This window comes from Xiphophorus hellerii, chromosome 2, assembly GCF_003331165.1.
Source record: "Xiphophorus hellerii strain 12219 chromosome 2, Xiphophorus_hellerii-4.1, whole genome shotgun sequence".
NCBI lineage: Eukaryota > Metazoa > Chordata > Actinopteri > Cyprinodontiformes > Poeciliidae > Xiphophorus > Xiphophorus hellerii.
In genome coordinates this window covers 2473460-2499498 of record NC_045673.1, presented here as the reverse complement: position 1 = coordinate 2499498, position 26039 = coordinate 2473460, and the positions used below count along the sequence as shown (strand labels likewise).

The following is a 26039-nucleotide window of genomic DNA, read 5'->3' as shown; positions in this document are numbered from 1 at the left end:
CATTAGTCCTCTAATCCTATAAATGTTCTTTAGGTGGCAGAAGGCCAACTTTGTAACTGCCTTTATGTGGTCGTTAAGGTTCAGGTCAGAGTCCATCACTGCACTATAGATAAACTTCTTTCAGTCTCTTATTGGGTTCAAATATCTGATTGGCTGGTTTGGCAACACATTATCTTCATCTGACTTTCATGTTTCTTCAAAAAAAGAAGCTTCACAACATTAGTCCTCTAATCCTGGAGATGTGGTTCAAGTGATAGAAGGCCGACTTTGTAACTGTCTTCATGTGACTCTGAAGGTTCAGACCCAGGTTTCAGCCTGATCTGTAGTTTCTTGCTGTAATAACTGACTCTAGATCACTCCTCTTTAGGCCCAAAGATAAAAACTTCAAACTTTGTTTTGTTCATTAATTAATTGTTTCACCTGTCTTGCAGTTTGAGAGAGGAGTCGAGTGAGCGCTGCTTGAGCTCTCCCTACCACCGGCGCTCCTACCACCTCCCCCAGAACGACAGCCAGGATGTCGGCGCTGACCAGAGGTGACGCCAAGTCGCTCAGCTTCATTCACTACATGATTACAGAGACTTCCTCTGAAGCTGCGGTCGCTGTTGAAACTTTGACATTTCTGTGTGCAGCGATCCTGATGACGAGATCGCCAGCCTGGCTTCATCCTCTGGGAACTGCGGCTCTCGCTCCTCTCACAGGATGCCGGTGAAAGACTGGAAGAGCTCGCCACGAGCCTCGCCGAAACTCAAGAGGAAACTCAAGAAAGATGACAGGTATGTTCGAAACTAAAAAAGCAAAATGTCTGCTTGATTATTTCTCTGTTTCTTGACTTTAAAACTGCTTATTTCTCTTTAAATGGTACTAAAGTTGTAATGAAAATTGATGCAGCAGTTAGGAAAATGCAGAATAAATAATTTAATTTAGTTTTATTACTGATAATGATTGTCTTAAATGTTGCTTACACATTTTGAGGGACGTTTTTTCTCATTTCCAGTGAATCTTCTCAGCCCAGGCACATGGATCCCGGTCAGGTACAGTTGGCTAGTAACTAGTTACATTTAATTAATTACATCTACTTGAGTAAATTCTTTGAAAAAATATACTTTTAGGACTATTTTTACTCTGTTGTACTTTTTACTTGAGTAATTTTATTATGAAGTATCCCTGGTCTTACTTGAGTAAAATTTCTGGGTTTTCTACCCACTAAATAAAAAACAAACATGTTTTAACCAGACACCGACACACACCTGCAGTTTTTGTTGAATTTAAGTTTTTTAAAACTTATGAAACTGATTTGGAAAAATTTTATGTTGTCGGATTTTGTTATTTTGTTGTTGCTTATATGAATTGTTGTCATTTTTGTCCTTAAAATATTAAAATTTTCTCTTAAATTTATATTTTGGTCCATCAGCAGCATCTTCTCTCGACCCAGTAGGGTTAATTTCTACCTCAAAAACCGATCTGATTGGATGCTGAAACAAAGTATTATTGTGTTCAAGTTGTGCTAAAAGGAGTTAGCCTGTCAGAGATACTATTCAAGCCTAAAAATAGCATCTCAATGCTACCCATGTAGCAGTAGCAAAGACGCTCACGGTAATGTCGGCGTCCACAGTCCACAAGCTGAGTGGATAGAGTAACACTTTGCACCAAGCTGATGGCTCAATAACCTATATAACAGATTATGGTCATATGCCTAAATTTACCATCAAAAAGGATTTTTGAAATGAAAACTTTCTTATTTTGTCAAGTTTTGAAAAATAATACAACAAAATAACTACAGACTCCTATTTGGTGTTCTGCAGTTTAACACAGAGACTCAGGATGAGCTCCTGATGCTTCTGCGCAGCCAGCAGAGGGAGCTAACGGATCTGTGTTCTCTGGTGGAGACCATGCCGGGAACCATCATGGCGCAGGTGGAGCACGTTCTGATGAAACACCAGGAGCAGGAACGTATCCTCCACGTGTTTCCTCCTCTAGCACGAGGCGCTGCATTGTGTTTGCTGTGAGGCTTGTCTGTCTGTCGTTGAGCCTTGACCCTCGGTGGCCTCAGAGCGCAGACTGGACCGAGCTCTGGCCGAGAATCAGAGCCGCCAGCAACAGCTTCACGAGCAGCTGAGCCAGCAGCTGAGCCACGCCCTCAGCACAGCGCTGACCAACAGGATGGACAAAGTCCTGAGAGAGGAGCTAAAGAAAGCAGTTCCACAAAGTAAGCTAATCGTTGTGCCATAGCGATTGACCGCAACGCCACTTTAAGTTTCTGGATCCAACATCAAAAACATTTTCCACACAAAGAACAGAACATTCAGTCCGTTACAGTTTTATGTTTTCAGGCTCGATGTTTATTTCACTATTATTAATAAGTGATCGCTGTGATTAGATTAGCTACCACTACTATTAGCTAACCTAACACAACGGTGGTGGATTAGCTAATTTAAACACCTGCTTTACTGATGATCTCTCTAAGTCGGTGTTGAGGTTGCCTTTTAATTTATTGTGTAACTGAACTAAAACACATCGAATTCCACATCACATCTACATGTTATGGATGTCAAAGTCAAGGTAGCATAACTGAACTACTTCCCTCTCCCTCACTAATTAAAACTTTTTCCTGACCTTATCTAGTCATGTTAGTGTTGATAATTTGTAGCAAAGTACAGCGTTTATATCATGCATACATTTAAGATTTAGCGCTAAAATCAATGCTATTTACTGTCAGCCAGCAGCTTTTTGCCCTCTAGCAGGGAGCTGGGGCCGGGATCTTGCATGCGCGACGACACGCTGCAAGGGATCCATAGTAGAACAGTCAAATAATTAAAAAAATTTATCTAGTAGTTTAATTATTAATCACTATGCCTAACTTTGCAAGCTTGAAATGTAAATTTGCGTGCAGTTATGCAAGCCCCTCCTGCTGCATCCCAACCAATTAAAATATAAGCAATTGTCAGGGTTTTTTTTGTATGCTTTTTTTTCTTTCTTTTTTGTTCTTTTTGTAGCAAAAAGCAGATAATGTAGTCTCCAGTACGCAACATCAACTAAGGGAAACTTACTCCACTACACATGCATATAAGTAGTAGAAAACATATTCAGGAAACAATTGTCAGGTAAGATATATTTTATTTTCTAGTACTTAGGTTTCCCGCTCCTTTCTGATGCCGACTGCCCATGGCGGCATAATGTAATATTATAATAATTGTAGTATCATGACTTTATTCTTGTAATTAAAGGAAAAAAATCACAGTGTGCCCTTAACGTTTAAAGTATGAATAAATAGAAGCTGTAAAACACACCAGTCAAAAAAGATGGCCGCCCTGGGTGCGCTGACATCACCATAAGCCATGAAAAGAACTGCGGCGGAGGAAAAAAAATCCAGCTTTTCCAAAATTTAAATCTTCAAAAGCCAAAAATTTGATTAATTGATCAAATTGATTTGTGACTAAGCCCTACTTGAGTTCTTTAAAAAATCTTGTTTAGACTATTTGAAAATATTAACATGAAGAGTAGTGACGACTTGATCTCAATAAACTGGAACTGATTATGTTTGCAAACCCTAAAATATAGCAGTATAGTTGGTATTTTTGCTGTTTTTATGGCATCAATAAATTCCAGTTAAGTCACAAAGTTGCAGTTTGCTTTGTCTTAAGTGTGCATTGAAGCAGCCTCTGCTTTTATAAGAAGCAGTATTTGTAATTGTGAGTCTAAAATCAATGAATTTTTAAAGACAACAAAAAGCACAAAATGTTGTGATAAACTTTAAATCTGTATAACCCAGCCCTGGATAAAATACAGCAGTTTTTTATTTTACTGTTTTCCAGGCGATCGGAGAGATATGTTCTGGTTTTCTGGCCTTTTAAGACTTTAAGGAAGCTGTAACTTCAGGGTTTGTTTTGAACACTTTGTAGCTTTATTCTAGTCATTGTTTTTTTTTTTTTTTCTCGTCTTTTTACACCAGGAATCTGTGCTTTTGAAGTGTTTTCTGACCAGAAGAGCAACATCCAGATTTCCCTCCAGAACCCGATCGTAGCTAGCCGATGGCAGCGCATGTTTGCATTAATCTTGCAGCAGATAATGAACTGCATCCAGGAAGCATTTAAAATAAATTCACCTGGTCACTGATGAGCTGCTTTTTTGCTTTGTCACTTTGAAATGCTCCGAGTCAAAGTGCAGAGCAGGCTGCGCATCAATAAATGATGCTGTTATTTAATGCTTGAGATAATTCTGAGCATAAGTAAAATTAAATATAGCAAAGAGCGCTGAGGTGTGTTGATGTCGGACTAAAACGCTACCGTCTCTGGAGAAACGTTTCCCCGCCTCGCACTCAGAGTAGAAAAGTCGTTTTTTGCTCATCTAATTATAGACATGCTCCTGCTAATCTTTCCCCCTACTTTCACTTTATTTGATATTTTCCAGCCATTTCTAAGAGTCTGGAGCCGGTGACGGGGCAGCTGAACAACTCTATCGCCGCTAAGATGGCCGCCGTGGAGGTCACGATTAAGGACATCGTCATCAAAGTGGTCAAATCCAAGGTAGGCCGACCAAATTCTGCAATTTCATCACCTCTTATTGCTCAGTTCAGGGGTGGCCAAAGTGCGGCTCGCGGGCCATTTGTGGCCCTCAACTGCAATTCAAAAATGATACACATTTGCAGATGAAGAGTTCTAATTTGTAATCAGGGTAAAATTATTACCAACATAATTCTCTTACAAAGTTTTCATGTTTTTATAACCAAGCTTTAAGAAAAGGTAAAACCATGTGTATCCAAAGAATTTTCCTTAAAAGCCAAATTTGCTGCACGCAAATCAGTTTTTATATTTTTATTAAACGTGGCTGGATGAGCAAGTGCTTTCAAAGAAAAAGACCCAAATTCTCTTATTACTGAAAATAAAGCTATTTAATAGAGCCTAAAAGAAACTGAAAAGTAGATGCCGCCCTTTTAATACAGCAAATGTGCAAAATCTGGTGAATTAGGTTCATTGTAGAGAAAAAAACTGGAATATTTAGATTAATCTTAGAAATTTTACCACATCCATCAATCCATTTTCTTACACCCTTGTCTCTAGTGAGGCCAGGAGGGGTGCTGATCTCCAGCGAACGTTTTGGGCGAGAGGCGGGGTCACCCTGGACATGTTGCCAGTCTGTCGCAGTTTTACTGCATTAAATCTTGGAAATTTCTGAGTTTAAAATGTCGAAAATGTTTGACTTCTGAAGCTCAGAAAAATTCTAAGTTTTTTTTCTAGAAAATTTCTGAGATTAATCACTAAATTTCTGACGTTTTTGGTAGAAATCTACTCAACCTTTTATCTTATTTTTTTATTTACAATGCCCCTAATACATTGTCATAAAAATCTACAATAAATAACATTTGAAAAAATTTAAAATAAAAAAAATTGGGCTACTTCATTTGCTGGATTTTAGGTTGGTTTTTGAGTCAACACTTTTGGCCTGTGTGGCACAAAGTTTGGACACCCCTGGTTTAGTTCTAACTTGTCGCGTGTTTGGATCAGAACACTACAGACGCCATGGGCCGGGCCGCGGCGGAGGCCATGCAGGGCCCCATCCAGGCCGCCTACAAAGACGTCTTCCAGAGCACAGTGCTGCCCGTGTTTGAAAGAGGATGCCAGTCCATGTTCCAGCAGATCAACGACAGCTTCAAGCAGGGCACGCAGGACTGTAAGGCCACACAAATTAACACCGTGGACTGCTCACAATCTGTAACTTTCCACTTGAAAGGCATCATCTCTACATTGACGTTTTCAATTTTACTCAATGTCTTAAAGGGGCAGTGTCATGTAAAATCAACTTTTTTTTTTTTTTAGCTTTACATCATGTTATGATGTTTTAATCTCAATGACAACTATTCAGCTGTGAAAAACATCTACCGTATTTTCCACACTATAAGGCGCACCACATTATAAGGCGCACCTTCAATGAATGGCCTATTTTAAAACTTTTTTCATATATAAGGCTCACCGCATTATAAGGCTCATAGAACAGACGCTACAGTAGAGGCTGGGGTTACGTTATGCATCCATTAGATGGAACTGCGCTAAAGGGAATGTCAACAAAATAGTCAGATAGGTCAGTCAAACTTTATTAATAGATTACAAACCAGCGTTCTGAAAACTTCGTTCATTCCCAAAATTAATAAACAACTGTTTTATTATTTTTCCCGAGGTAAAGTAAGTGACGTGGTATTTTGGTGACACAGTTTATCTTTTAACAACAGCAAGATATAACATATAGTGGAGGGGAACTTTTCCTCGCTTCAATAAACACGTAAAAACAGTCTGATACTGTTACGGTAAATCAAACGTTAGTGCAATCACAATATATATCCACTTCCGCTATAACCATTGATTCGTTCATGTTAAATTCTCTCGCTGCTGCCCTGTTCCCGTGTTCTACTGCGTGACTGATCGCCTTGAGCTTAAACTCTGCGTCGTAAGCGTGTCTCTTAATAGGAGCCATTTTGGGGTCTTTATACAAAACCCAGCATGCACCGCGCGCTTCTTCTTCTACGGGGGAAAATGAAGTCGGCGGCTGCTTACCGTAGTTGCGAGACCTGTTGTGGCTCAATATTGGTCCATATACAAGGCGCACCGGATTATAAGGCGCACTGTCGGCTTTTGAGAAAATTGAAGGTTTTTAGGTGCGCCTTATAGTGAGGAAAATACGGTAGTTGGACATACCCCACCTTCAAGTCACAGCTCTTCCCCTGCTCCTTAAGACTAGCCAGCAGCAATTAGCAAATACTTTATGGAGCTACCATCATTGTAGGAGCTACTGCTCAGTTTAACACCGGTAAATAAGTTGTTAAAGGGTTAATAGAGAAGCCAGAAGAGTTTCAGAAAGAGCAGGAGTCTTAAAGAAACAGAGGCCCAATTTCAAGGTGTTCAATTTCTTTGAAGTCATATTTGATATATGCAACATTTTTGTGACAACTGAATTTAACATAGTTAATTGATTGTGCTATAAAATGGCTGGAAACACGACACAGCCCCTTTAAGAGTAGTTTACTCACATTTATTGAAGTGATGAACGTTAGCGGCAGGCAGTTAGGTGAAAAATCTCAAAACGAAAAGCACAAAAGCAGTCGTGGCTATTTTATTTAACACAAAATAAACACACTGTATATAATTACCAACTTACTAAACAAACAGATTTCTGTACTTTTAAAACTCCGATATTTTCCAAAAATATTTTAGTATATAATACATAGTAACCCAGTATTTTTAACCAAATATATCAACTCATTTTTATCCAATTTTATATTGTCAGAGTCTCTAGCCAATATTTATAAACAACATGAAAAAGTATAATTTTAAATATTTTTTATATAAATTATTACTAAGACAACTTAACAGGTATTCTAACTAAACATATATATATATAAGTAGGTAGACAAGGTATATACAGTATATATATATACAGTATATGCATTTATTTTTTCTTCCCCATTTTAGCTAGACCTTAGACAAACCAAGTGCAATTTTTTTAGGCTGTTTTATTATTTTTTTTAAAAATTGACCTATTTGATTACAATTCGCCTAACTTTTGTTTGCCAACAGGATAATTTTTTTTTTCTCCAAAAGGTGAAAATTAAAGAAACTGTTCAATGGGGCAATCAAAGTCAACCAGGTCTGGATTTTGTTTGCTGTACTGGGGCTCCAGTCATTGAAGGTCATTGAAGTATTTTCCAGGTCTGAATGAGTATAGAGTGAGAAAATGGGGGAAAATATTTCTATTTTCTTTAACACATCCATTTTTTCTCTTTGAAATATCTGCCATAAATTCACAGTCAGGCTTATTTTTTGTTATTTATAGTCGTAAAATGTGGCTGATAAAGTACTGGCAAAAAAAAAAAGCTTTTCCACCCGCATTGTTATCCTCAGTGTTGAGTTCAGGATCTGTATTGAAGTTCTTTGCGTTTTTCCGTCTGGATTGTGTCAGGGGTCAGCTCGTCTGAGCACACAGACAGCAGATCTTCTCTTTAGGTTCGCCTAGATTGGAGCCTTGAGACTCAAACTGTCTGAATGTGCAGAGAAGCGTCCCACGTGTTTGCAGAGTCAAACACTTCCTCCATTTTACAGTAAAGTCTCGCGTTAGACTGGATTTTCTTACCTTTATTTTTATTATCTATTTAGTTTTTTTAGATGTCCTGCAGCTTTAAATTCATGCTAGAAAGGAGGAAGACAAGGTGACACGAGATCCTGCGATGGAGTAACGTCTGTTATGAGCAGTCTCTGAAGTTTAATCCACACAGATGGAGAGCGCATACATCTTCCCATTTAAATGTAGTCCGGGTGGAGTGATTAAATATTGACTGAAGCCGCAGCATTAGCATCAGAACTGCTGCATCACTTCAGGCCTGACACAGCTAACACTTACTGAATCATATGATTGCAATTATTTCACATAAAGAAGATCATTTGGCAGATAACAGGACACAAAAGCTATAAACAGGCTGTGCAGAGCGAGAGTTCATCTATTGCAATGATCAATTAAAGACTGGTGTATATACATTTAAAAAAAAAAAGTGATCAATATTTCTTTACTAAAAGTAAAACAAAAATTATAAATTTTTATGTTTTGTTTCACATCTAAACCCAGTTCAAGAACCATCCATCCATCCATCCATCCATCCATCCATCCATCCATCCATCCATCCATCCATCCATCCATCCATCCATCCATCCATCCATCTTCCGCTTATCTGGGGTCGGGTCGCGGGGGTAGCAGCTTCAGAAGGGAGGCCCAGACTTCCCTCTCCCCGGCCACTTCTTCTAGCTCTTCCGGGGGAATCCCGAGGCGTTCCCAGGCCAGCCGAGAGACGTAGTCCCTCCAGCGTGTCCTGGGTCTTCCCCGGGGCCTCCTCCCGGTGGGACGTGCCCGGAACACCTCACCAGGGAGGCGTCCAGGAGGCATCCTGACCAGATGCCCGAGCCACCTCAACTGGCTCCTCTCGATGTGAAGGAGCAGCGGCTCTACTCTGAGTCGCTCCCGGATGACTGAGCTTCTCACCCTATCTCTAAGGGAGAGCCCAGCCACCCTAAGGAGAAAACCCATTTCGGCCGCTTGTATCCGCGATCTCGTTCTTTCGGTCATGACCCAAAGCTCATGACCATAGATGAGGGTGGGAACGTAGATCGACCTGTAAATCGAGAGCTTCGCTTTTTGGCTCAGCTCTCTCTTCACCAAGTCGGACCGGTACAGCGCCCGCTTGACGGCAGACGCTGCGCCAATCCGCCTGTCGATCTCCCGCTCCCTTCTTCCCCCATTCGTGAACAAGATCCCGAGATACTTGAACTCCTCCACTTGGGGCAGGACACCCCCCCTGACCCGGAGAAGGCACTCTACCCTTTTCCGGCTCAAGACCATGGCCTCGGATTTGGAGGCACTGATCCCCATCCCGGCCGCTTCACACTCGGCTGCGAACCGCTCCAGCGAGAGCTGCAGATCATGACCTGATGAGGCCAGTAGGACCACATCGTCTGCAAAAAGCAGACGATGTGCCACCTAAGGCCACCAAATCGGATCCCCTCAACACCTTGGCTGCGCCTAGAAATTCTGTCCATGAAAGTGATAAACAGAATCGGTGACAAAGGGCAGCCCTGGCGGAGTCCAAGTCTCACCGGAAACGAGCCCGACTTACTGCCAGCGATGCGGACCAGACTCTGACACCGGTCATACAGGGACCTGACAGCCCGTATCAAAGGGCCCGGTACCCCATACTCCTGGAGAACCCCCCACAGGGCTCCCTGAGGGACACGGTCGAACGCCTTCTCCAAGTCCACAAAACACATGTAGACTGGTTGGGCGAACTCCCATGCACCCTCCAGGACCCTGCCGAGGGTGTAGAGCTGGTCCAGTGTTCCACGACCAGGACGAAAACCACACTGCTCTTCCTGAATCCGAGGTTCAACTATCCGACGGACCGTCCTCTCCAGGACCCCTGAATAGACCTTGCCAGGGAGGCTTAAGAGTGTGACCCCTCTATAATTAGAGCACACCCTCTGGTCCCCCTTTTTGAACAGGGCGACCACCACCCCAATCTGCCAATCCAGGGGAACTGCCCCCGATGTCCATGCAATATTGCAGAGTCGCGTCAGCCAACACAACCCTACAACATCCAGAGCCTTAAGGAACTCCGGGCGGATCTCATCCACCCCCGGAGCCTTGCCACCGAGGAGCTTCTTAACCACCTCGGCGACCTCGTCCCCAGAGATTGGAGAGCCCGACCCAGAGTCCCCAGGCTCAGCTTCTTCAATGGAAGGCATGTTGGTGGGATTGAGGAGGTCTTCGAAGTACTCTGCCCACCGGCCCACAACGTCCCGAGTAGAGGTCAGCAGCACACCATCCCCACTATAAACAGTGTTGGTGCCGTACTGCTTCCCTCCTCTGAGACACCGGATGGTGGACCAGAATCACCTCGAAGCCATACGGAAGTCTTTCTCCATGGCCTCTCCAAACTCCTCCCACGCCCGAGTTTTTGCCTCAGCAACCACCCAAGCCGCATGCCGGTACCCATCAGCTGCTTCCGGAGTCCCACAGGCCAAAAAGGCCCGGTAGGACTCCTTCTTCAGCCTGACGGCATCCCTCACCGAAGGTGTCCACCAACAGGTTTGAGGGTTGCCGCCGCGACAGGCACCGACAACCTTGCGGCCACAGCAGCGATCGGGCTCCTCGACAATGGAGGCACGGAACACGGTTCACTCAGACTCCATGTCCCCCACCTCCCCCGGGACGTGTTCGAAGTTTTGCCGGAGATTGGAGTTAAAGCTCCGTCTCACAGGGGATTCCGCCAGACGTTCCCAGCAGACCCTCACAACACGTTTGGGCCTGCCAGGCCTGACCGGTTTCCTCCCCCACCACCGGAGCCAACTCACCACCAGGTAGTGGTCAGTGGACAGCTCCGCACCTCTCTTCACCTGAGTGTCCAAGACATACGGCCGCAGATCCGATCAAACAATGACAAAGTCGATCATCGAACTGCGGCCTAGGGTGTCCTGGTGCCAAGTGCACATATGGACACCCTTATGCTTGAACATGGTGTTCGTTATGGACAATCCATGACGAGCACAGAAGTCCAACAACAGAACACCGCTCGAGTTCAGATTGGGGGGGCCGTTCCTCCCAACCACGCCCCTCCAGGTCTCACTGTCATTGCCCACGTGAGCGTTGAAGTCCCCCAGCAGAACAAGGGAGTCCCCAGGAGGAGCACTCTCCAGTACCCCCTCTAAGGACTCCAAAAAGGGTGGGTAATCTGAACTGACGTTCGGCCCGTAAGCACAAACTACAGTCGGGACCCATCCCCCCACCCGTAGGCGGAGGGAGGCTACCCTCTCGTTCACCGGAGTAAACCCCAATGTACAGGCGCCGAGATGGGGAGCAACAAGTATGCCCACTCCTGCCTGACGCCTCTCACCTTGGGCAAATCCAGAGTGGAAGTATGTCCAGCCCCTCTCAAGGAGGCTGGTTCCAGAACCAGAGCCATGCGTCGAGGTGAGACCGACTATTTCTAGCCGGAACCTCTCGACCTCACACACTAGCTCCGGCTCCTTCCCCACCAGAGAGGTGACATTCCACGTCCCAAAAGCCAGCTTCTGCAACTGAGGATCGGACCGCCAGGGTCCCCTCCCTCTGCCGCCACCCATCACACACTGCACCCGACCCCTTTGACCCCTCTCACGGGTGGTGGGCCCATGGGAGGGGGGACCCATGTTTCCTCTTCGGGCTGAGCCCGGCTGGGCTCCATGGGTAAAAGCCCGGCCACCAGGCGCTCGCCATCGTGCCCCCCCTCCAGGCCTGGCCCAACCCTGGGCCCAATTTTAAACCCAGTAAAATTTGAAGTCAAATGATCTTTATTTATTTTTGTTTTTTCTTATTTATGTATTTTAAAAAAAAAGAATATTTTTTATTTATTTTTTTTATTGTTATTCATGTATTTATTTTTTAAGTAAAATTATATTTTGTCTTTCATTATCTTTTATTATATTTATATTTTTATACATTTTTATTTTTTAAGTAAATGGATCTAAAGGCCAAGACAAAGCTATGAAAAAGCCCTGCTGTTATTTTTTTGTATTTAAGAAAGCATGTTTTGTCCCTTGGTAATTAAAAGACGATTCATAAAATTAAAATTAAAAAATGATTAATGGTTTGTGGGGTAAAACATGCAAATTGTGTAGTGATAAACCAAAACTAATGGTCCCCATCTGAATGTAAATTTATGTAAAACGCAGAATTTCAGAGTTTTATCAGAGTTAATGAAATAAGATATAAAATTTGGAAAGTTTGACATATTTTTCACATTTCTTTATTACAGCTTATTTTAGGATGTAGGATAAAATATTATTTACTTTTACTTTTTAAAAAGTTTTCTTGTGTAGTTTATTAATTTCAAACACCTGAACAACTAAAAATGTTTCTAATCAACCTAATTCATCAAATCTTTGAAGCATCTATTAGCTTAAGCTAACCTTAAAACGCTAAAGTTTGAGTCCTGTCACTCAGCATCACCATGACAACCTGCTCTGAGTGGAGAGGAGTGTGTTTTTCTTTTATTAAGTTGTGTTTTCTCTGCAGACATCCAGCAGCTGGAGGCCCACCTGAAGAGCCGGAAGCAGAGGGAGCAGGAGGCGCGGGACCCCGTGATCGGTCAGCTGCAGCAGACGATTGACGGCTTCCAGAGCTGCACCGATCAGCTGGCCAGTAGCGTCTCTACCGCCGTGCGAGCTGAGGTCCAGCACCAGATGCAGGTGGTGGTGGGGAAGTACGTACCTGCGCTCCGATCGGGACGCGCCGCCTTTAAAAACACTCCTAGGGTTTTCTGAAGTATGCTTGAAACAACATAACCAAATTTAATTTAGTTTTTCTCAGCAATTACAAACTTTGTTTTAATAGTCTTGATACCAAAATAAAGCGAACACTTGGAAGTGTAAGCGTCACAGAAAATGAAGATGGAACATAAAATAGTTTTAATTTTTTTTATCCCTCACCAGAATTGTCTTTGCCTCATACATTATATGAACCTTTTAAATGGAGGTGCATTAATTGTTATTTTCCAATCGCCGATTCCAATTTTGGACAATATTTTTTTGGTAGATTAAGTAAATTTACAGAAGTTTAAAAAAAAAACTACATTGAGATGAAAGAATTTTTTTACTCCAAACCTGGTGATTTCCTCTTTTTACCCATTAAACTTAAACTTATTTTTACATGTCTAAAACTGCTTGTTTTTGTTGTTGTTTTTGTTTGGGTTTTTTTGTCGTCCAGCAACATTTGTTAGGCATGTCACAATAAATAACAAATCAATTAATCACATGATAAATTAAAACAGTCTAAATAATTCCATTTGCATGATTTATCTTTTTTTTTTTCTTTTTCTACCGATATTGGCCTTCAGTTTGGTGCTTTGGTCTTAACTCACCTTTTTTTAAGGACAATTTTCTGTACAGAGACTTCCTAATTCATTTTATTTGTTTTGTTTTCGATAGTTAGAGTGTCTTCCAGCTCCAGTGTTACATGTTCATTAGAATGTAAAGTTTGTTGATCTTTGAGAATGTATTCTTGCATTGTTATGCCACTTACATTACTTGAAAATGGTTTGAAAACAACAATATTACTGTTTATAGCTGTCATTTCTGGGACAATTTATTGTCCAGCAATATTTACCTATGCTGGAGGTAATGTGTGGTAACGAACTGCAGAGTAAAAATAACAAAACTCCATCGTGGGACTAATGTAAGAGCATAAATTCGATATGGTCTCTTGTTTGCCAATTCATTTCCCAGCCTCAGTAGTTAATAGATTGAGCAGAAGAGCTAGCTACTGCGCTAACAGCGACGCATTCAGGCAGTAACTCTGTGTCTCCTCCAGTCTGCAGGAGTCCATCCTGAGCCACTTGCAGCGCATCGTGAAAGGCGAGGTGAGCCTGGCAATGAGGGAGCAGCAGGCCGTCGTCACCTCCAGCATCATGCAGGCCATGCGCTCCGCCGCCGGGACGCCCGTCCCCACCGCACACCTCGACTACCAGTCGCAGCAGGCTAACATCCTGCAGCTGCTCCAGCAGGGCCAGCTCAACCAGGCCTTCCAGCAGGTACCGACTCGACCCAGACACCAGAGGTCACACTAGACGTTTTTGTTGTCTGTAATTTGACAGCGTCAAAAATATTCCGTCATATTCTATTTTTATCCATTAGATTTTAAAAGTTATTGACATAGACTATTTTGATGCCTTTAATTTTGATGCCGTTCAACAAGTTAAACAGAATCCAGATCCCATCATACATTAATCAAGCAGAAGAAACGCATTGATAAAAAAATCACTGATAGAACAATGAAACGAATCAACTCCACCTAAGTTATGAAGAGATGTAATATTCTGTCAACCAAACCCTGTCAGACACAGTCCCTCTGATGGGCTAAACCGGCGGTTTGCAACTTGTGGAAGGCAAAATCCACAAGTTGAAACTCCTCAGGGACCAAATGATCTTTTTCTCTCCATTGAAAAAATGCAAAAATACTATTATTGTGAATTCTCACTCCTTTACCTGCACAACCATAAACTGAACAAGTTAAACTTTTTACAGAAACCAACATTAGTCTGAAATATGCCTTAATATTTACATTTATTTAACTTTTTGAGCCAATTATTTTCTATTTTGTCTGGTTTTGGTTCATATCTAGCAATAAAAACCAGAATTTTCTTTTAAAGCCTTTGTAGTTTGTAGGCCAAGTGTGTTTCAGAGTAAAAGTTTCTGGATGTTTGTGGCTGTGATCTGCTAATGGAAAAAAAATAATTCTTTGTGTTGGACATTTTCGTTTTACAATATAAACTCTAAATGGAAATTTCACCCTAAAATTATTTATCTGTTTCATCTGCCAAATTTGCACCGATTTTCAAGTGCAGTCATCGGCCACACAAACTCATTCCAAGGGCCACAAATGACCCTCGGGCCACACTTTGGACACCACTGGGCTAAACGGTTAATTTACACACTAAGCAGGGATTCATTCACTGCAAAAACACAAAATATTACCTAAATTTTGGACTAGTTTTTACTTCAAATATCTTATTAAAATAAGACAAAACTAAGTTCTAAATAACTTTTTAGCAAGATATAAAAGCTTGATTTAAGTCAATAATTCCTAATATTGATGAAGTAACTTTCCCATTGGCAGATTATTAAACTTGTAACAAAACATTTTTCCCATGATATGCATAAAATAATCTGACAAAGAAACTTTTTCATCAATATTAGGAATTATTGACTTAAAACAAGCTCATATATGTTGCTGAAAAGTTACCTATAAGTTAGTTTTGTCTTATTTTATGTGTGCTAAGATATTTGCACTAGAAACTGGATCAAAAATACTTGGTGATATTTTCTGTTTTTGCAGTTTTATGTCTCCTCTTCCCTCTGTGTTGCTTTGTTTCTGGAAATGCTTTTACCTGTGAACAAGCTCAGCGTTTTTATTTTTGTTTATTGTTTGTTTTTTTCCTCTTGCAGCTCTTCTGGAAGTTGTTTACAACTCATCTGTTTTTAAAGTTGCTGATTTTTCCTGTCATTTCTCAGCCTGCTGCGGCGGGGAAACATCCTCTCTATAAATGTTTAAAATCTCGACTCATTCATCTCTAATAGGGGTTAAAAATGGTTGTGTTCCCTTCAGCCAGGAGCTGCAACTAATGATTACATTCATAATCACTTATCTGGATGATTAATTTTCATTAAAAATTTTTTAAAAAGAATCCTTTTTCTAATAGTGCATTTTTAATTTTTGGATAAACTGATAATTAGATAGCAAAAGGAGCTTAATGTGAGATTTTCTTTTGTTTTATTTGAACCAGGTGAAGCTGGAAAATGCCACTTGATGAGTTCTGGGTAGGACAGATTTATAAGAAGGATTTTTATCTTTTTTTTGTATATTTTGATATGAGGCAGCAGGATGTTGATCTCACTTTCATTTTGTGCCACAACAAGATCACAAATGTCCTCAAAGGGCTGGGGAAGAAAACATTGATAAAACTACCTTAACTATTAAAAAGCTGCCTTTACTACTTAAAGTTAAATAATATGGAAGATCTTTTCACATTGATAGCTTTGATTTAATTGATAAAATAATATTTAAAAACATAAATGTTACCTTGAAGGTTCTATCTCCACTGAATGAAAAACATGTTTTAACCAAAAACTTACCAGACAGACAGACCTTCTTTTTACTCTTCAGTAATTTCTTCTTACTTGAGTAAAAATATGTTGAAGTAGCGATACTCTTACTTAATTACAATCTTTTTTTTTCATTTCATTATTCCTTTATTTAATCAGGTAAACCCCGTTGAGATCTAGATCTCATTTTCAAGAGGGACCTGGGCAAAAAATTTGTAATACATAGCAACATTGGGTGCAAACTTCAACTGGTACATGGCATCTTTCTCAAACTGGGTTTTTTGCACTGGAACCAGTTTGATAAGGAGAAGAAAAAGTCTTTTTCCCACTTTGGGTAACTTGTTGAATAATCAAGGCTTTGCTGCTGAGATAACATCAGTGGTTGAGATTATCTAGATCTTTCCTCTTTGCCAAAACGCTTGTGTGTAAATATTTGAACTGGTTCTTGTTAATGCTGGTAAATCCTCCCAGCGGCCAGTTCTGCAAACCTGGCGTCGTCATCCAACCAGATCTGTGTTGTCAGATGGGATGAATATCTGTGTAAGGAAGCAGAATGACGTTGCCGCTGTGTTGTGCTGCAGGCTCTGTCTGCGACGGACCTGAACCTGGTTCTGTACGTGTGTGAGACCATCGACTCCCAGCAGGTGTTCGGCCAGACGCCATGCCCCCTGAGCCAGCCGGTGCTGCTGTCGCTGATCCAGCAGCTGTCCTCCAACCTCGCCACGCGCTCCCAGCTCAAGATCAGGTGAGGAGACACAACCGATCTCAGCTCAAGTTACTTCTTTTCACGCATGGTTTTGGTCTAAGGGGGTCTGTATTCCTTATGCTGGTCACTAGATGACTAAAAAGGAAACTTTCAAAGAAAAATAAATTGTTTTTTGTTTAAATTACACATTTACAAGTTTAGATTAAAGTGGCAGAATTAAATAAAGTTTTACATCATGTTATAATGTGATTCCCTGCAGCGTTGCTTTGATTCTTTTATGCATGTTTTGAAAATCCTTTAATCTCCATGCAACTATTCACCTGGTTGGACTTAGCTCTGCCTTCGAGGCACAGCTCCTTCAGACTAGCCAGCAGCAATTAGCCAACACCTGTTGGATCTGCTGATCTCATTATAGGAGAAAGTGAAAAAAACACCCAGCTGATTTTTGCCAATAAATTGTTGAGCCGTTTCAAAAACCTCCACAATGCAACCTCACAAATCAGCAGGCACCACCCGTTACCTAGCAACCCCAACAGAGTTCTGAACGTTTCTTAGCAACCCAAACTGAGTTCCAGCATGTTTGGTCAGCTGGTTTTACCGCTGTATGCACTGTACAATGGCTGCTGGAAAAGACAAGAGTTTTGTTTTTGACTTACCATCCAGAAATCACTTTCTGCATTTTTGTTGTTTGTGCAGGAGGCTCCACCTCTACTTTTCAAAGATGTATAGCTGTATAATTACAAATCTTTTTGCGACTCTATTACAAATTTATTCTCAGATTATTACAACTTTATTCTGGTATTATGACTTTATTCCCATTCAGATTTTATTCTTGTAATTTTATGACTTTATTCTTGTCTGAGTTTATTTTCAAAATATTATGACTTTGTTGTCATCCGTTTATTTTTCCCTGGTGTGGCCTCATTACTCTCTGGTATAAAATGTTTTTCTTTTTATTCTTGAATATTTTCTCTTCACATTAATGTTTTAATTTTCTCCTCTTCTCTTCCTGTTGGTCTCTAATCTGAACTGCTGCAGACTGAAGCAGCTCAACCTGCAGAAACATCTTAATTATAACTTCTAAAAACTCGTCCCGCCCCTTCCTCTCCCACTCAGCGATAAAACGCCCCTCAGCCTTCGGACTAAATTATTTTCTCACATTTGATCTCCACAGTTGGGCCATTACGCGGCGCCCCCTGTGGGCGGAGCGGCGGTAAAGTGCTGACCCCATCACGCCCCTCCGTCTGCTGCACGGCTGTCCGGGGAGCTAGCTCCGGGTTTTAGCTGCTCTCTGCTGCTCCGCTCCGTCCTTGTTCTCCTCTGCTTTATTGTGTCCTATAAAAATTTAAAAAATAGCTTCCTGCACCCACACTTTTCAAGGCAGCGGGGTGCGGCTTCTTTTTATTCTTAACTTTGGCTTATTTTTTGAAGCCTTTTCTTGCGCTGCAGAGACAGAAAGCAGGCGATCAGTGTGTGACTGTAAATCACAACCTGTGCGGATGAAGGCGTCTCCTGATTGGAAGCAGCTCATAAACGGCGTGAGAGCATCGTTATCAACAGAAACGGTGATCTCAGCGGGGTCGTTACGCGCCGGACGATGCGGAGCGGCAATTTAAGCTGCTGCTGTGTGTTTTTAAAGGTGCGGCGCAAACGCAGATGAGTTACTAACAGCTCAGTGTCTGTGCCGCCGCGGCGTTACAGGCCCGTTTCACAACTCGTCTGTTTAATGGGTCTGCAGCGGAAACCCGACACCGTCCCACCAGATGTCCGACCCGAAACGATTAATTAAGGAGTTAAATGTTGAGCGACGGAGGATGAGAAGATAGGATGAACTGGGATAAACATAAAGTGAGACGGTTGACTCAGAACTGGCTTCATTCAACCAGGAATAAAACAAATGTCATTTTATGTAAATGTAAATATTATGGACGGCCATTTGTAGTATGAAAGAAAAAATAAAACACCAACTGCAAGTTTTCCTCATCAAGCCAAAACAAATATCAAAACTCATAATTTTGAGTTTTAAAGTCACAATTATGAGACCTGTAGTATAATTATCTCCTAATTAGGACTTCAGAAGTCAAAATGATGACCTTCAAACTTGTAATAAGGATTTATTCTTGATTATGACTTTGAAAGTTGAGATTATGACTAAAAGTCTAAATTATAGATTTGAATGTTGAAATTATTTTTATTCTCAAAATTGACTTTAAAAATTTAAATTACTACTTTTATTCTCAAAATTATGGTTTTGAAAGTCAAAATTATATCCTCACAATTTTGACTTCAAAAATCAAAATTATGTATTTGTAAGTTGAAACTATGGTTTTAAAAGTTTAAATTATGACTATAAAAGTTGAAATGTTGGTTTTTATCCTTTGATCCTCCTCTCCCAGCTACCTGGAGGACGCAGTGATGAATCTGGACCACAGCGAGCCGCTGACCAGAGACCACATGTCGTCGGTTCTGGCCCAGGTCCGATCCAAACTGCTGGCCTTCCTGCAGCAGGACCCTCACAGCCCGCTCAGCAAGCGGGCGCGCGGCCTGCTCCTGATGCTGAATGGAGTCGTCAACCACTAGGCCTGCAGGCGACCTCCAAACGAATGTTTTAGTGCTGAAGCTTCAGGGAACGTCCGCCTCCTGATCTTTACGCTAAAAAAACCCCAACTAAATACAAAAAAAAGAGAGAAGATTTTCAGTTCCTCCCTCCGCTGGACGCCGATAATCAGGACAGGTTTGACATTCCGGTCGCCTTCGAGTGCGAAGACGACTGGCCTGGAAATGTCGCCTCAAGAGCAAAAAGCTGACCTTTTTTTGTTGTTTCTGCGACGGGGAATTCAGCGATTCCTGCAGCCCATCAGGGCGACCACAGGCACGCCGGGTTCCGGAGGCATCCTGTTATTTCCTAATTGGTTGGAGGTGACATTCACGCTCCCAACTCGAGAATCCGCTCATGTTCATGGAGATGATTCCTTTTTCTTTTTCAGGATTTAATAAGGTTATTCGTTTAAAATCAGGAGCAGTCCAGGAATCCATCGCCGTCCACCACTTGTTTTTTTTTTATATAAAGAGCATTTAGTATTTGTAAGCCATGTATACTTGCTTTAAATCCCAGAGTAGCTTAATAATATTAATAAAAAAACCTTAAACGGGATTATTACTGATAAATCATCAGGATGTTTGTGAACTGAATGTGCAGTTACTCCTCTTAGGCTATAGGGGGCAGCACTCACTTGGACCCTTTGTTTTCTACAGAAAAGAAATCCTGTTCCTTCTTTTTGTTTGTTTTGCAGAATGAACTGAGATTTCTGTTAAATATCGGAGCTGTTAGACTCACAGGGTAGATTTGGATTGTAAAATAAAACAAAATCATCTGGAGTGTTTGGGATCCGTGGGACCCGTCTGGAAAGTGCCTTACCGCGTTTCATCCGTTCCTGATGGCGGCTAAGGTCGAACCGCAGAGGAGAACCTGGACCTTCTGTTGACAAACATTTTGGTTGAGAACCAGGGAAGCGGCGATTCTGTTCTTCTGTTTTCGACTACTAGCGATCTGCAAAGTTTTTCTTCCTCTTTCTCTCCGTTGTGTTTTGTTTCCTCCGGTTTGGATGGCTCTGTTTATAGTTTGTTTTACCCTCAAACGTTTTGGAATAAAAGAGAAAAAATATTTGTTTTTTTGTGTTTTTTGTAAACCTGCAAGATTTGAGTTTTATTTAGATTTTTTTGTTGTTGCAGTTTTTAAACTTTTCTATGAGATTCTGATTTTGGAGCTGCACTGTAAAAAATGAACAGCAGTAATTTCGAAAAGAGAAAAAAGATGAAGGTTAATTTTTCATTCATTCATTAAATATTACAGGTTCTGAGTATTTAAAGATCTATATATATATAAGCTAAATTAGTTTAAAAATTTTGTTTGTGCTAACAAAATATTTAGTTAGCTAAATATTTAGGCTAAATACTTAGTTGACTTGTGTTAACTACTTAGACTAAATATTTTTGGTTGAAGATAAATATTTAGCTTAAATATTTTTTAGTTAAAAATATTTAGTTAACTTTTAACTATTTAGCTAAATAAAGTTATTTATTAAACTAAATATTTAGTGTCAAACTAAATAGTATGCTAAATATTTGGTTCTGAAGATAAAAATTTATCTTAAATATTTTGTTTTTAGCTTGAACGTTTCACACTCAGAATTATTCCTGTTTCTTTCCAGAAAATGTTTGAGATATCAAACTTTCTGAGAGTTTTGCTCGCAAATTTGGACGTTTCAAACTCAGAAATGTCCACAGAAATTATTTCTTGGATTAATTGTATCCAATTTGACAATTTAATTGCAATCTAGAAAATCTGAACATTTTTAGTCAGAAAAATGTAAAAAAAAATTCCAGAATATTTGAAATTCTCTTCCTATCAAATTTCAGCTTTCCAAACTGAGAAATTTTATTTTTTTCCAGAAAATTTTAGATTAATCTCAAAATTTCTGTTTTCTGTAGCAAATGTGCAACTTTTAAAACATGAAATTCAGTTTTTTCCTCAAAAATATCTGAGCTTAATCCCCAAATTTAATTTATTTTCTAGCAAACTTGCAGATTTTCAACTTTTTTTTACTGTAAAATGTCTGAAATTAATTTTTTTCTAGCCAATTTTCAACTTTTTTTTTTCCCAGAAAATTTTTGGGTTTTTGGCTCAAATTTACTCCTTTTTTGTGTCTAATAATTCTCCTTTGTATCGCTGACTGAGAGGTATGGAGGGGTAAAAAAGCGAAAGTGCGAAGAACAACCGGCAGAAATCCAGGAGAACGTGAGTCAGTTTGTTAATGCAGAGCATCTGAGCTCATCAGGGACTCTGCTGTAGACCTTCCTCCTCCTCCTCTTCCTCCTCCTTTCAGCGGATGAGCAGCAGCGGAGGCTCTCAGAGCGGAGAAAGCGCTGCAGCTGCAGGAGGAGAACTCAGTGTAACCAGCCGTCGTTCTTCCTCCTCCTCCTCTTCCTCCTGAAGAACACACTCACTCTGGAGTTCAGGACCGAAGCTGAAACTTGTGGGTCCGGAGGACGAACTTTCGGCTCGGCATGGCGTCTCTGCTGAACTCCGCCTGCCTCATCTTCTTGCCTGTTGCTCTGCTTCTCAGTGAGTACCAAACCGGTTCCGGTTCGGTTCCGCAGCGGGGCTGATCTGATCTGGGAGCTTCATCGCTGCGCAGCGATCCGCGTTAAAAAGCTGCAGGTGCTTCATGGTTGTTGGTGCAGCAGCTGGAGGAGGAAGAGGAGGAGGATGAAGCTTCGTTTATAAATCTGCAAACCTAAATGACAAATTAATAATTTTACTCGCGTTTTAAAAGTTTATTTAAGTCATGAATGTTCTATTTAATTCAGAAGAGGCTATAAAAAAAAATCATATTTACCCAAAAGTAACCTAAGTTTAGACTGTTCTTTTATGTCTGCTCACAATGTTCCTCACGCTGCGCAAATGTACGGAATACCGAAAATGTCAAAATTTCATTGTTGAGGGAATCAATTATTACATCAGAATTAAAAGATATAGAATATATTTATCAGTTATTTTTGCTACATATTTTTTTGCTGCTGTTCTTGAAGATCATAAAATAATGTTAGCTGTAGATATGGCTTGTTAATTAGACCCTGATGCCTAATTGAATAACCCACAGGACTTTTAGCCTCTCTTACTCACTTGGATGACAGATAAGATTAGAAAACAATACTGATATATGTATTTTTAAAAAACAACATAATAATCTATTATTTCTTTCAGTTTTTTATGAACCTGCCACCTAAAATGGCAAATTAATCACTTTGTAAATCAGTTACTACAATCTTTACATCAGTATAAAACAAATAGGGAGAACATATTCATTAAATAATGGGAAGTTAATTATATTTACTAAGTATTTTGTTATTGTTTTGATCTTGAAGGACATAAAATAATGTCATCTGCCAACATGACTCGTTAAATAGACCCTGATACCTGATTGGCTAACACATAGGACTTTTACCTCCTCCCACTGACTTGAATAACAATTAGATTAGGAAACAATACTGACATATATTTCAAGAATACGTTTTATTGAAAGATAAATAATTAAATATTTATATAAATCATCACTTTATTTGCTTCCAGTTTTTATAATATTATAATATATTTCTGGAATTATTAAAGGATTAATTTATTGATACCTAAGAAAAACCAAAGCGGCACTTTCGGACTTCCGTACATCTCTTTATGATGCTGAAAACTGGCTAAATACATGCAGTAAATGATGGCATTTAACAAATAAATGGTGACAAAATGAAGTTCACTCTGAAAATAACTGCTGTGAAATTTGTGTTGTTGTTGCTGACTATCATGAAACTCGTCGTTCCTCCTCTTCCAGAAAGCTTTGGCTGCTTTTGGATTCATCTACTGATCGCCTCTTTGGTCCCAAACGTAAATCCCCTCATCAATAACCGAAAGGTTGCCAGATCTTGTGAAAATATTGAACAAAACGCCAGATTTGCTTGTTTTGTGTGTTTGTGAGGGAAGCAGAGGGGAAGGATTCAGTCTGATGCACCTGAAAGGTTCTGCTTTTCTTACAATCGCTGAAATTAAATGACGTCTCTTTTAAACATTCGTACAGAAACTACCAGGCTCTTGATTAAGATTTTACGACTGTTTGACTGATTTATGTTGAATGCATTGTTGTTGGACTGGATGCATAAATTGGTTTGTAAGACGGTGTACTAGAGCCATTGTAGGTAGAAAAAAATAAATTAATTTTCACCAAAAAATCTCAAATTTTCAAGGAAAAACAAGTAAATTTCTGAGCTTCAAATATTGCAAATTTGCTAGAAAAAACTCAGAAAATTTTAGATTAATTAAAATAAATTTTATAGAAAAACTGGAAATTTTTGAGTTTCAAAAGTTGAAACTAAGAAACTATTTTACTTTTGAAATTCCCACATTTTTTTTCCTCAAGAATTTCTGAGCTTAATCTCAAAATTTCTAGAAAATTGTTTACCTTTGAAATTCAGAAAATTTCCAGTCTAAAATTTTTTAATTTTGAAACTCTGAAATTTCAATTTTTTGCCAACAAAAAAAAAATCAAATTTCTGAGATTAATCTAAAAAGTTCCTTATTTTTTCTAGCCAATTTTTAAAATTTACTTGTTTTTTTCTTGAAGATTTCTGAGAATAATCTCAAAATTTCTGAGTGTTTTGGTGGAAATTTGCTCCTGTTTAAATACACCGTTTTCAGCATTTGCAGATTTTGTGACAAAATGATGTTGGTGTGTTTTGTTGTTGTTTTTCTGTTTTGCTGCTTAAATCTTGGTCTTGGTTGGAATCCCATTTCTCTGATTTCCTTTCTCTCTGGAATGAACAGTCTGTTGTGTGCGAGTATTTTCTCCAGTCTGCAGCTGTAATTTAAAGGGTTTGCTGGGTTTAGTTTGGTGTCTGTCTGTTCTGCAGAATTTGAGGTGATGACTGAATCTCAACGTTTATGTGACATATTTAAAAATAATTTATGAATTCATGTTTTTCATATCTAGAACATGTTACATATATGTTTACACAGTTTTCCAGTGAGGCGTGGTGAAATCGATTTAACGTCTTTATTAAATCTTCCTTTTGGTGGTGAACTCAGGTGTAACAAACTACATTTTACTTTTTAACAGGGTGCTGATATTTTTTCACACATTGACATGTAGATTTGGATGTTTTCCCTCTTGTTACTAATAAACATGTTGTGGCAACTTCCTGAAGGCGGAGTTTCAGAAAGACCAGGAGTTTTTAAAGAGACAGAGACCCAATTTCAAGGCGTTCAATTACAAAGTCAAATTTCTTTCAAGTCATGTTCGGTATAGAGCAATTTGTTTAACAACTATTGTCAGTACTATAAATGATTTAGGTTTTTTCATTTCAGTAATCAGTTATAGAAACATAAATAATTAACGATTATCAGACTTCTACAATGACAGCTATTGTAGATCAGGGGAAAAGCGAGTACATTTCTGCCAAAATATATGGGAATGTTGAAATTAAAAACCCACAAATTTTATGGGAATCAACAAGGAAATTTGCTGGAAGAAACCCAACAAATTTTGAGATTATTTTCACAAATTTTCTAGTAAAAAAACGTGGAAATTTCTGAGTTTTAAAAGTTGAAAATTTGCCAGAAAAAAATAATAAATTTTAAATGAATCTTAGAAATTTTCTAGCAAAAATTTGGAAGTTTCTCAGTTTAAGTCAAAAATTTGCTAGAAAAAAATCAGAAATTTTGAGATTAATTTCAGAAATTTTCAAGAAAAACTTAAAAATTTTCAAGAGTCAAAAGTTTTTGACTTTTCAAACTCAGAAATTTTATGTTTTTCTAGAATTTTCAGAGAATTTCTGAGATTAGTCACAAAGGTTTTTGAGTTTTTCTAGCAAATTTTTAACTTTTAAAATTTTCTAGAAAAAAAAGAAAATTTCTGAAATTTTGGCAGAAATTTACAACTTTTTGTAATTTTTTTTACTTACTTTTTCCACCTACAGCAGCCCCAATACTGTCTAAGACTTTTCTACTAAATTTCTGTAAAACAATTCAACTGAACTTTGATCAGCAATTTACCTCCAAAACTTTCTCTTAGTTGCTTAAGAGAATAATGTTTCCCTCCTGAGCCTCTTTAACTGTGAGCAACAATTACTGGACACATTAGGTTAAAAAAACACAATTTGCATAAACATGGCATCATGTTTGATTATTTATTTATCAGAATAAAATGTATAAGATTTCAACAGTTTTAGCATCTATAATTTAGCGGTTGACGTTCTGCTGCAGACATGGATCAGTTTCCCACGGGATAAAAAGATGGAAGTGAAAAAACTTCCCACTGATGGAAATAAATGATAAATGAATCACATCTGTCCCTCTGCTGCTCTGTAGGATCTCCAAAACCCACCTGACCAGGAAACGCTGCTGCTGCTTTCTGTTTATCAGGAGACACTCAGTCACAGTGTCTGATTTTTAGAGCAAAACTGATTGAAATTGATGCAGTTTTACTGAATTTAAAGAAAGAAGTTACATTAAACACAGTTATTGCCTTTAGAAAAGTTATACATGTACATATACAGTATATGGAGATATTTTACAGCTCTTACATGTTTTGATTTAATTCACAGGAGTAAAAAAAATTATC

General features: G+C 39.5%; 2 protein-coding genes across 2 annotated transcripts in view; both read left to right on the top strand.

Moving 5' to 3' along the window:
• The window catches only part of edc4 (enhancer of mRNA decapping 4), a 39542-nt gene extending 20009 nt beyond the window's left edge, over window positions 1-19533 (top strand). The window contains exons 20-30 of the mRNA XM_032580365.1: window positions 432-533; window positions 630-773; window positions 995-1031; window positions 1803-1950; window positions 2051-2206; window positions 4408-4523; window positions 5502-5667; window positions 12583-12769; window positions 13876-14095; window positions 16748-16911; window positions 19269-19533. Coding sequence (XP_032436256.1) covers window positions 432-533; window positions 630-773; window positions 995-1031; window positions 1803-1950; window positions 2051-2206; window positions 4408-4523; window positions 5502-5667; window positions 12583-12769; window positions 13876-14095; window positions 16748-16911; window positions 19269-19452 — 1624 coding nt within the window. The 3' untranslated portion in view covers window positions 19453-19533. The remainder of the gene's footprint in view (window positions 1-431; window positions 534-629; window positions 774-994; window positions 1032-1802; window positions 1951-2050; window positions 2207-4407; window positions 4524-5501; window positions 5668-12582; window positions 12770-13875; window positions 14096-16747; window positions 16912-19268) is intronic.
• Window positions 19534-21522: 1989 nt separating this feature from the next.
• The window catches only part of nrn1la (neuritin 1-like a), a 57353-nt gene continuing 52836 nt past the window's right edge, over window positions 21523-26039 (top strand). The window contains exon 1 of the mRNA XM_032551520.1: window positions 21523-21997. Coding sequence (XP_032407411.1) covers window positions 21940-21997 — 58 coding nt within the window. The 5' untranslated portion in view covers window positions 21523-21939. The remainder of the gene's footprint in view (window positions 21998-26039) is intronic.